This window comes from Ctenocephalides felis, unplaced genomic scaffold, assembly GCF_003426905.1.
Source record: "Ctenocephalides felis isolate EL2017-DRISC unplaced genomic scaffold, ASM342690v1 CF-g0.4_SCAFFOLD_03573, whole genome shotgun sequence".
Taxonomy (NCBI): Eukaryota; Metazoa; Arthropoda; class Insecta; order Siphonaptera; family Pulicidae; genus Ctenocephalides; species Ctenocephalides felis.
The window spans coordinates 3557474-3570572 of NW_020539727.1; the positions used below are offsets into that span (position 1 = coordinate 3557474).

The 13099-nt window shown below is 28.6% G+C and overlaps 1 protein-coding gene across 2 annotated transcripts in view; it reads left to right on the plus strand.

Annotated features, from left to right (window-relative positions):
* LOC113389108 (coronin-2B-like) overlaps positions 1-13099 on the plus strand; it is a 124881-nt gene that overhangs the window by 80575 nt on the left and 31207 nt on the right. Inside the window, exon 2 of one of the 2 annotated variants that reach the window (XM_026626167.1) lies at positions 9556-9749. The exons of the other annotated variant lie outside the window; for it this stretch is intronic. Within the exon in view, the coding sequence (XP_026481952.1) occupies positions 9735-9749 (15 nt within the window). The 5' untranslated portion in view covers positions 9556-9734. The remainder of the gene's footprint in view (positions 1-9555; positions 9750-13099) is intronic. 2 annotated transcript variants of the gene reach the window in all.

Below are 13099 nucleotides of genomic sequence, written 5' to 3' on the forward strand. Positions count from 1 at the left end.
TTCTTTTTATTTTCTTAAAGTTCAGTCCACACTTTACTGAACTTTATTTTTATTATTCTCAATAATGCCCTAGTAAACTTCCTACAGTTATTGAAAAGTTGCAGTATCATTCAGAACAATCACAAAGGTATCCTGAGATAAGTGTTAGTAGGTCATTCATTATTATTTTCAAGATATATATATATATATATATATATATATATATATATATATAAATTGATTTATAACGCTTTATAAATCAATTACAGTTGTCCTGTTAAATTTGAACTGATTATATTATACCGTTGAACGATTCGTTTTTAAAATGTGGTAAATAGTTCTATGACCTATCAGTCATCATCTCTTTGGTACTTCATTAAATTAATAACCTATTATAGTAGTTTTAATGTTCTGTATAACAGAAATTATATGTTCTGGAGCGATTGCAAGAGAATGGACTAGCGATGGGCGAGTAAATCGAATTTCATGGTTGATGAGAACAGAATTTCGATATCATAGATGATTCAGTCAATTGATATATATTGTTTTATATTGACCTGTTACTTGCTAAATTGTATTATATGCTGTGGTAGTCATATAGACTTAAAAAATAAGTTATAGTTTAAAATATTTTTGTTTTGATTAGTTCTTAACATGAACTATATGAAGATCTTGTGATCCACCAAGATTCTGCCGAACTTTGTTAAAATATTACCTACACTTTTTGCGTATATTGTGCTCAAGACCATATAAAATGATTGGCTAATAATATATTTTCAATTCAATATTATTTCTCTGGATTTAGCTGTGATTTATGGACCGATTCTACCGCACAACAGACCAATGTAGTCAAATAATTATACTTATTTTTTATGGTAGGTGTGTAAAAATCAACTTTTGTCTATGAAAATATCAGACTAAAGCGCCATATCCATCGCCTTCACCTTTAGTCAAACTTAGGATAACCAAGGCTGTCATCCTCTAACATTAAGGCTGTCACTTAAAGAACTTTTTACTTAAAGTGATTATGGTGTTTCTTTTTGCTCAATGGATTAGGATCTTGCTCGTTGTAATTTATCTACTCAATATTTGATCTAGTTATATGACGTCTTCCTAAAATCGCACTTGTATTTTGGTCATTGTAATTTACCTATTCACCATTTGGAGTTACATGATGTTTCTTAAACATCGTGCTTGTATCTTGATCATTATAATTTAGTTATTCACCATTAGGATTTATATGATGTATTCTAAAAGTTGTACTTGTATCTTGCTTATTATAATCTACCTTCTCAGCATTTGATCGAGTTATATGATGTCTTCTAAAAGTCGTACTTGTATCTTGATCATTGTAATTTACCTCGTCAAAATTTGATCGAGTTATATGAAGTCTTCTAAAAGTCGTACTTGTATCTTGATCATTGTAATTCACCTTCTCAACATTTGATCGAGTTATATGATGCCTACTCATCATTTGATAGAGCCTTCTGAAAGTCGTATTTTTATCTTGATTATTGTAATTTACCTATTCACCATTTGGAGTTATATGATGCCTTCTACAAATCGCACTTGTATCTTGATCATTGTCGTTTTACTACTCATCAAGGGATCGAGTTTTATGATGTCTTTTAAAAGACGTACTTGTATCTTGGTCATTGTAATTTGACTACTCTTCATTTGATCGAATCCTCTGAAAGTCATACTTGTATCTTGATTATTGTAATTTACCTATTTAACATTTGGAGTTATATGATGTTTTCTAAAAGTCGTACTTGTATGTTGATTATTGTAATTTACTTACTTATTATTTGGAGTTATATGGTGTTTTCTAAAAATTGTACTTGTATCTTGATTGTTGTTATTTACCTTCTCAATATTTGATCGAGTTATATGATGTCTTCTAAAAGTCGTACTTGCATCTTGATCATTGTAATTTGCTTACTCATTTTTTGGAGTTATATGATGTCTTCTAAAAGTCGTACTTGTATCTTGATCGTTGTTATTTGATATTACCATCTCAACATTTGATCGAGTTATATGATGTCTTCTAAAAGTTGTACTTGTATCTTGATTATTGTAATTCACCTATTCACTAATGACGATGTCTTCTAAAAGTCGTACTTGTAGTTTGATTATTGTAATTTACCTTCTCAGCATTTGATCGAGTTATATGATGTCTTCTAAAAGTCGTACTTGTACCTTGATTATTGTAATTTACCTTCTCAACATTTGATAGAGTTATATGATGTCTTCTAAAAGTCGTACTTATATTGGTCTTCTAAAAGTCGTACTTGTAGTTTGATTATTGTAATTTACCTTCTCAGCATTTGATCGAGTTATATGATGTCTTCTAAAAGTCGTACTTGTACCTTGATTATTGTAATTTACCTTCTCAACATTTGATAGAGTTATATGATGTCTTCTAAAAGTCGTACTTATATTGGTCATTAGAATTTACCTGCTCATTAGATCGAATCTTCTAAAAGTCGTACTTGTGTCTTGATCATTGTAATTTACCTACTCAACATTTGATAGAGTTATATCTTGAGTATTTGTATTTTGAGCACTGTGCACATTCTAATACTATTTTGTCCTATTTTACTATTCTGTATTAGTATCGATATTCTGTAAATTTGCCCATCTCTAAAGTGCAGTGTTTAGTTGCTTCCAGACAATGATATCATTTGTACAAAGAAGACTCCTAAAGCAATTTACATACCAACAATTATGCCATTACTCTACGAGTTATATGTAGTCATATAATGGACCAGGGATTAACAACGGTTTTGTCCTACATGCGGGTATCCGCATTTTATCTCATACCAAAACGGTATCGAATAACGTTTTCTAACAATAATACATATTACTATCTTTGAAGTTACTTTTGACTCTTATGGGCCACTTTTGCCTTAACAGAACCTTGTTATGGCAACGGTATATTATGCTTGTTTCTTGGTAGTAAAAGTTGTGAAAATGTCTATATAATTGCGTTTTACACACAAAAGTATATGTTATAAATGAGCATCACGAAGACACTGTTATTATAACATTATTTCTTGATTTGTTTATACGTGAAATAGAAAACATTTTCACAGTGTTTCCTATCATTATCCTACCTATAAGCATTACGGCTCCTTAATGTTAAATTACCCATTCTAATTTCTTTCAACTTTTTATATTTTGAAGCTACTGAATACTGGAAATCATACAGAACATATAAATATAAAGATTTTGTATATATTACGATGTAGATTTCTTTTAGTGTACGTAATATATATAACCAATAATTCATCAGCTATCTTACGATCTGCATTAAAATTCAATAAAATAGTGGTTATGGTTATAGTAATCGCAAAAAAATCGAAAATGAAAATTTTTGCATATCTTTACGTTTTAAAACCTCTTGAACCATTTGGCATGCCTTTGTAAAAATGGATGTATGTGTGTGTCTATGTATGTATGTGTGTGTGCATGAATAGTTTTGCGGATACAATTTTTAGCCGTCGTTTTCGAGAGCACGGATCTACCGATTTGAATGATTCAAAAGACAATCGACTGTTTTTTTGAATCATTCAAATCGCCTGATCTGTGTTTTTGAAATCGTCGATAAAAATTTGTATCCGCATACATACATACATATAATACACACACACACACATACATACATTTTCTTTAAGGGATGCCCTATGTTTTATTTTTAATAAGGGTTTATATAAAATATTTTAATTTTGGGGTTTTTACAAAATAATAGCTACATTATTTAACAAATGCTAAATATAAATTTGACGGGTGCATTTTTTACAGATATAACAAAGCAAATATTGAAATATCAAATTAAACTTGATCTGGTATTTTATGATCAAATATTTTATTTGCTTTAAATACTCGTTTAAATAATGTTTTGATATAGGAGCAAATGCTAAAGCATTTTTCTTACGGAAATTGAATATGTTTCAAGTGTTATTTATACACTAAACACTGAAAATAATGATTAGTAATTAGGAGTAATCGATTCCTAATTGAAAATTGATGTGCTTATCCATTTTCTATTCATCAAAGCCTATAAAATCATTTCATTTATATTTAGATTTAATGAATGTTATATTTCACATCCAACAAAAAAGGGATACCAATGGGTGAACTCTATTTTGGTCTCAATATTACATTTTTTCAATAATTAACTTTCAGAATATATACCTATTTACTACCATTTTTGAAAATTTGGAATCCATTTTTTAATCGTTCTTCATACTTTGGACAAATGTAAAAATTTTCAATTTCGATTTGTGGACGATTAAAAATAACTTACCCTTCAGGAATATTCTTTCGATGGGTAATTTTTAGATCAGCAATAGAGAAAAAAATAATATTATGGTAAATTAAATAAAGTATGATTTATGATGATATCACAATTACATTATTATGGTTTAATTGAAAATTAATTTGATCATATAATGGATTCACTTACGAGAGATTAATGCAATAAAATACGAAATCGAAGAGAGTATTAAAATATCTTATTAAATAATTATAATAATTGCAATTGAAAAGATTTTTTCCATCGAGTAGTTTAATCAATTCAAGAAAAAGAAAGTATTCAAGTCAGTTAAAACAATTATATTTTACACAGTCCTGTAGGTTCAAGTTAATTATATATAATAGAACCACGAATTATATAAATTTATTACAAATTGTTATTATAACGATCTGATATGTTAATTTACAAAGTTACATATTAGTTTACAAAAGATGATAATTAAGAAACATCAACAAAAAAGTAAATTAAATAAATTCTAATTCTGTCTAATTAAATTATATTAAATCACATATAAATTTTATGAACGGAAAATAAAAATATTAAACTTTATCAAGTAAAAATTTGTCTAAGGTATGAAGTACATAATTATTTGTACATAAAATATGCATGTACCAATTAATTATATATTTGTCATAAATATAAACGTCATTTCAAATATGATTATTTATCGATTGAAAATATTATTTGGAAAATACATTCACATTCCTTTAATTTTGTGCATTTGCTTTAAATTTAACGAAACAATTTAAACGATATTTTTGTGATGTTTAATTCTCAAAGACATTTGAAAAATTTATTTGTACTCATTAAGTAATATTTAAAACATTTGTTTTGGAATTTACTTATTAATGTTATGAATTTTTATTCAAAATGCTATGTTGAAAAATTTATTGTGAATAAATTTAGTTATTCCTCAAAATGTAATTATATACCAAATTAGTATATATAATAATATAATGACTTTTGAGATAAATATAGTCATTACATAATTTTCTAAACTTTGGTACAAATCATCACAATGGGTAGTACCAAAGATATTTCCTAAAAAGAATTGTTAGAAACATCACAGTATTTAAATATTAAATATCCCGCGAAGTTTTTAAATATAATCTGATATATAATATGTAACATTTTTCAGACAAATATTTTAACTTACAGTAAATTTACTCACCAGGCATAAATATTCAAGAATCGTTTATAAAATATTACCTTTGCATTTTACCACAAGAGAAAGAAAAATGTATAAACTCAATCTTTACTGGTATTTTTACAACTTCTATATTTATCAACATTAACAGTTGTTCGAAAATTTTAGAATGTATTTTTCAAGAACTGTTTGCACATATATCCACACACTTACTAACATCATGAATATTCGGCTAGTTTTTTTTACGTGAAAAGACCGAACATTATCATTAATCAAAAAATATTGCTTTGAACCAATTGGACTTTTTTACCCAGAACTTTCTATATTCTATATCAACCCTTAAAAAATATAATGATTGTGTATTCGTTTACGTGTGGCAAAAAATATAATTGAACGAAAAAATGCTTGCTGAACATTCTAATCTATACGAGGTGACTTCAAAAAATAAGTTGGTCTTTCTAAGTTTTGCGGGCAACGTATTTCCGATTATTGATATTTTGTTATTTTTTTGCTGATGCAAACGTGCACTAATATAATATTTATAGTTTCATGTACATAATTTGTTTCTGTCAGATAAAGAAGTAGGAGGAAATAATTTTTTAGGTTGTAAGGTCTTTTCCCGGAGGAGGAGTGGACGATTTAATATGTAAATGAAAATAAGAAAGAGTAGAAATTAATTTTAGTTAGAACAACCCATATTGTTCATCTGCGTAACTCAAATTTTCAACCTTCTATTATATTGACGTTCTATTTTTTCTGTATTCTTGCAATAACTGCATCCAGTTAGAACAAAAAGTTTAGACAATTATCAATATTTTCAAACAATTTAGAAAATTTTCAGACAATTTGCAACACTGTCAAACAATTCGCAACGTTCTCCAACAGTTCACAACATTTTCAAATAATTTGCATAATTTGCGAACAATTCTTGCAATGCCTTCTCCTATTGAATGTTTGAATGCGTTGAATGTAAGAAAGAGTAGAAATTAATTTTAGTTAGAACAACCCATATTGTTCATCTGCGTAACTCAAATTTTCAACCTTCTATTATATTGACGTTCTTTTTTCTGTATCTTGCAATAACTGCATCCAGTTAGAACAAAAAGTTTAGACAATTATCAATATTTTCAACAATTTAGAAAATTTTCAGACAATTTGCAACACTGTCAAACAATTCGCAACGTTCTCCAACAGTTCACAACATTTTCAAATAATTTGCATAATTTGCGAACAATTCTTGCAATGCCTTCTCCTATTGAATGTTTGAATGCGTTGAATGTTTATTGCGACCTTGTTGCATGAGGCATTAGAAGTTTTACTTCAAATATTGACGATTAACGGTAATCGGTTTCGATTGATGGTTCTCGTGATTACTTCTTTATCACTTATGTTATTTGGACGCCGATGGGGGTACAAATGGAACTTTTTCTAATTTTTTTTTAAAAAATATTTATTGAATAGTAAGGGAGAAAATAATCTTCAAAATCTATTTGGTTACACATAGCACATGCAACAAAAAAACTTAAACATAGACATATTGACACATTTAAGTTTGCATGTACTACAGTGCCAATGAGAGATTTACAAATAGAAAACTAAAATTAAATCCGTATAATTCAAGTTGTATCTGTTGTCCAATTTTTTTGAAGGCGCCTTACTATTGGAGAATTGAGTGTGGATATTAATAATTCATTGGGATGATCTTTAATTTTTAAGAGGTGTTTTGGCATCTGTTCTTAATAACATCTTCAAACGTCTTCAAATAGTTGTTGATTAGATAGTTAGAAACACATCAGGCAGCATTGGTAATATAGGTTCTGAGCATTTTGTACTGTAGTATCTGCATGAGGACAATGTTAAACTTGCTGCCTTGCTGGTACATTCCCAAAGTTCAATTCCATATGACCATATATCTGGTCATATGGTAAAGAACTTTGAGGATCATATGATATAGGTCTAAGGGTATAGCTTCATGTCGAGGTATAGTTTGGATTAGAAGATGTTTGATCTTCAAATAGTTGTGAATTGTATAATTAGAAACATAACAGGAAGCCATGGTAATGGTTCTAAGCATTTTTTGATTGTAGTCTCTGCTTAAGGACAATGTTAGACTTGCTGGCACATCCCCAAAGTTCAATTCCTTACGACCATATGAGTCTAAGTATAGCTTTATACAAAAGGACTTAATTGCCCAGGGATAGTATGGATCTTCTACTATGAAGCCAATGTTAGGATTCCATGCAAGTCTTCTGTCCAGATAACTAATGACATCCTTTCGAGGCAAAAGTTGAGTGAATAATTTTGATCTTTCATTTGTTAGACCATTCTTCATCAGGTTAAGATGATTTTCCAATTTAGAACATTTTTTCTCTCGAATTTTGATCAACTTCAAGCACTGCAATTTGAAACAATTTTCGCTGAAGTAAATCTCATTTTCAAATAAAATTCGGTTTTTATCGTCCAATAAACTAATTATTTTCGAGATCTCGATACTGTTCACCCGGTAGTTTATCACTAACAATATTGATTGATATCTCTGATATCGATATATTTCCAATACATTTCTTGATTGTATAACATTTTTAAACAAGCAGAATTGTGTTTTATCTTATCAATTTTGAATACGTAATCATTATGCTTCAATGTCTAAAATATTGTATCGCATGATTTAAAATTTCATTATAGAATAATGGTTTGGTAATTTTAACATTTTTATTACTAATTATTATAATAATAAGAAAGTTCAAAGTATTATAATTAAGAAATTTTAGTTGCATGCTTATTACTTGTTTTGTTTTAACAAACCTTTAAATTATTATGTGAACTTGTATTAAAGGTGAAAGCAAAATAATTGTAAGAAAAAATTGGTAAAGTTATATGTAGTGAAAGCAAAAAAATTATAGGAAAAATTGGTAACATTATATGTAGTGCATGTGTTATATTAATTATATGTATTAGTTGTGTTTTATTAAGTGCTTTATAAAAGTGGAAGTGAATCTATCAATTAATTTGTTTAATCGATATTTCGCAATTAAAATGTGCTAAACACTTAAAATTTATCAACATAAATTTATATTGTGAAACGTTTCTTCTTCTTTAAGAACATTTTGCTGTTTATAGTTCTAATAATATATCTAATTTTTTTTTCATTTTTTATTGAACTTCTTTCCTGGTTTAAATGTTTAATAAATAAATAAATAATGTTAGCATAAAATTTGTTATATAAAGAAGTGATTATAAAATATAGGGCACTAATAAGAAATTTACAAACATTAATGTTCGTCTTATGCACAAACATTTTCATCTTTGTTAAAACACTATAAATTTTAATTTAAGATATTTTTTGTGGTTTGATTAATATTGGTTTTTGGCTTTTCAATATAATTTACGACTATTTTTCCAAAAACCATTTCAAATATTGAACAAAATATTTAATCTTATTACAGCACTACTTTTTATTCGATAGTTGAAAAATAGCATTTGATTAGACATTTTTATAGCATTTTTCAACTTGAAAATGCTAATTCAGGATTTAATATCAATTTCGATTAATGCAAAAGGCAGTAAAGTAAATCAAAACACAATTTTAAAAAATTACCTTAGTGATTATACTAATCAATTACATCGATTGCTAAATTAGTATATCTAAAAGAGATATTGAGGGAGAATAAGTTTTAAATTTTTTTGAATATTATTAAATAACATTAAATCTTTTCATAAATGATGAATCCATAATCATCACTCAAATGATGAATTTTGGTATAAATATTTTTTTCAATAGAAGAACTTTTAGAAAAGCATATCATATACTAGGTTACTCTCTCAAGTATACAAATCTTTGCATAAATAATTATTTACTTTATCAGCACTATGAAAAAAGCACATCAACCACTGGGTTAGTCTTCTTACAAAGCCTCATAGAAGTGCATTACAACAGGTTATGGGCCCATAGTTCTGGTTGCGAAAAAATATGTATACTTTCAACAATTTACTTTTAAATTTTAGTTGTTTTTTCATTCTTATTTTATATTTATCATTTCATTAACCTTTTTCACATTATGTTGTATTGTTTTTATTATTGTTTTAATAGCGGCCCAAACCGTTATTTCAGTTTTTCAAAAAGGCCGCCATTGAGTCGCTTGCAAGTGTTGCCTGATGTAAACGTTTATGTCGCATGTTGTCCGTTGTTGTACAGCACTGCTTCCTGTTATCTCTCTTCTGCACTGAAACGGATGTTCGTTTGAGGCAACACTTATTTTAGGAGAACGAATCCGAACTGAAGATTCCAAAATGACGAATACTCAGGTGAGTACTTGGCATGGAGAATGATATATTGATACTAGTTGTATGTTATTGTAATAAAATGATACAAATTTTCTAAATAATTTTCATATAAATTACTGAATTAATAAGGCAACACTAGTTGACCATGAGTATGGAGTTGTCTAGGCAGTAGAAAAACAATATAAGATACGTGTCAATTTGTAGAACAATCATACATTTTAATACACTTTTATACTTTTCCAATAAGTTTATAAATGATGGTGCCTTGATCGAAAAAATGCAAATTGCAATAAGCGCAGACTAAGGACCGATTCTGCCGTATAACAGAAAAATGTTATGGCAAGTCCATGTTATGAAGAGCTTTCCATACAAAATACCGACTAAAGCCATGTGGTTAGAGTGCAGTCAGGCGTATTTCTCAGGTTGTAAGATAGAAAACCTAACCTAGAAAGCATAATAGAAAAATGTTATGGAAAGTCCATGTTATGAAGAGCTTCCCATACAAAATACTGACAGAAGCCATGTGCTTAGAGTGGAGTCAGGCGTATTTCTCAGGTTGTCAGATGGAAAACGTAACCTAGAAACCGCACAAATGTGAAAAAACGATGTTAGATAACAGGGTCTCTCTGACCTAGCTCTATAACATACGAGTGACGTTGCAGTTTATGTGTAAAACGCCTGAAATCACAGCAAATACATGACATTTTGGCAGTATTCAGTATGATTCAGTAGTATAATGTATGGAAGTTGAAGCGTAACATGGCCTTGCCATAGCATTTTTCTGTTGCCATCACAATATATAAACACTGGTATAATGGTTGGATCATTAAAAACGGAAATTGATGGAATTACCAGCAAATTTATTAGCCTTGATCTGACCACCGGTCTTCCGCGGGCCTACATATTCAGTACGCCGAAACTTTGAGTCACTGCGGGCTAGGTGGCAGTAGAGGATTGCGCCAACACTGAATTGGGAGTGATGTGGCAACACAATTTGGGCACGAAGTTGGTGCGCAGTAGAAAAACAAAATAAGATACGAGTCATTACATTTTCGAATTTATAAAACGATCAGAGATTTTAGTACACTTTTATACTTTTCTAATAAGTTTATTCATGATAATTACTTTTTTCTACGACAATCTCGAAAGAAACCGGTAGATAATGTTCAAATATGTTCTGAAAAAAAAATCCCCGAAACCGCTGGGCCTACCTTTGTACATTTAGTTTGTAATGACGGGGAAAAGTGATTATTAGTTTTTGGCAAAGGTAGACTCAACGGTTTCGGAGATACAGAGCTAAATGTTCAAAAAATGGCAGTTTTTGAGAGATTTAAATGATTCAAAGAACTTTCTGCTTATTTCAACAAAATAATTGCTTTTGGAAAAAAAATTTGTTCTTATGTTTTTTTGAAAAATACTTTTGTAATTTTGGATTAAAAATTCAAAAAATCACCCGGGCTAAGCACAGTCTAAGCGCCACTCTGGTACAATAAATGTTTGTCCAAGTACGTTTAGACTGTTTATGTTCTGGAGCACTTTTCCAATTTTGTTAAAACTATTGAAAAATGAGAAAATGCCGCCAAGCTAAGCACAGTATAAGTGAAAATGTCGCACAGAATTATTTGCAAATGCGTTTAGACTGTACGTGAGCACTTTTTCGAATTTGTGTAAATTAGGCAACTATTTTCTTTGAAATTGAATTCGAAATGAAATGACGATTGTTAATGTTCTTTCTGGAGATAAATTGATTTATGATTTACATTTGATTTGCTCAGATTTAACAAGATAGAAAAAATAATGAAAGTTACAGTATTTGTAATAATATATTTGAAAACGTTTAAAATTTCTCGAATATTTCATTAAGGGACGGGAAGTTCCATCAATTTGAGGGCACCATGCCATACACCACTTGTTTTATCATTTTTTTTACCCTTGAACTATCACATTTTTTCATTAAATATAAATCTAACTACAATTACCAATAATTTGTGCAACAACTGATTTAAATAATATTTTTAAAATTTCGCATGTCTAAAAACCATTTGGTTCATATTGACAACTTTTATACACTTTTGAGTGCTACAGTCGCATGCTTTGGAACCATTAAGAGATTAGGGAAAATTGATACTGCTTTGAAATTAATTTAATTTCCTTAAATATAATATTGATAGATATATATATATTTGCGACTTTATTTATCGTGAAAATTGAATTAACAAGTGGTAACGAATTTAGAATACATTTCTAATTGTATAAACGATTACAATTAGAAATGTATTCTGAATTTGTTACCACTTATTAATTAGGAAGGAAGAAGGGAATATAAAGTTCTATTTTTATTAGTTCTTATCTAGTTTTCCTGTTTTTAGGTTTTTTGCTGCATTATTTTTTATAAAGTTGAAACCATAATTTAATTTGCGACCCAGTTTCACATTGAATATTTTTCTCACTTTCTATCCGTTTGCAACGGTATTAATAAAAATGGTATTTTTTAAATTAACCCGGGTTCAAAAGGTCACGACTTGATAGAATGAATATAAAGGTTACAAAATGTATAAAGAAGATGAAAGAATCGGAACAAAATTAGCATTTTGCAATTTGCAAAACAGTCGATCACAGAAAAAACAATCTGTGTTCAAATGAAAGTACCGTTCGATAAAAATAAATGAGCATCAGAAACATTGCTAAGGTGTGATGGAATTGATCAATCAATCGTTAAAATAAAGGTAATAAATTATTCTGTCTTAACATTTGTTTTATGTCTTTTTATGTGATGGTTTAATGATTCTTGTTTTATCATGTTTAAACAAATATAAGCGGAATCTTTGTTTTTACCGTTTGCCAAACCATATCCTGATTGAGCAACAATTGGAACATAGTATTTTATTTATGTCTTGCAATTCTTCTTTCTTAAAAAATTATTATAATATCTAATAATTCTCCTAATCATTGAAATGTGTTTTTTTCAGGGAATTGTTGATATGATCTAACTTAAACAAATGCACATATCTTCAAAAAAAAATTATACGTGATCTATCACTTTTACAAACTAATACCGAAACGGAAACCTGTGGCTATAAAAAAAAGTTTATAAAGGCAATTTTGAGTTCATTAAAATTGGTTAAGATGCAATAGTCAAGGACAAACTATAGTCGCGATTCGATTCCAAGCTCAGCCAGCTTGATATTAAGCAGTATGATTTCAAATTTTCACTTGATGTTATTGATGAATCTTTACGTACTTAAGTTAATGTTAAAATAAAAAAAACATAAATATATTATTCACTCATCACATTATTTGTTGGAAAGCTCGAATACATCACAGTATTTAATGTTACTTTAGTATCATTGGAAATTATAAGTATCTTTCTT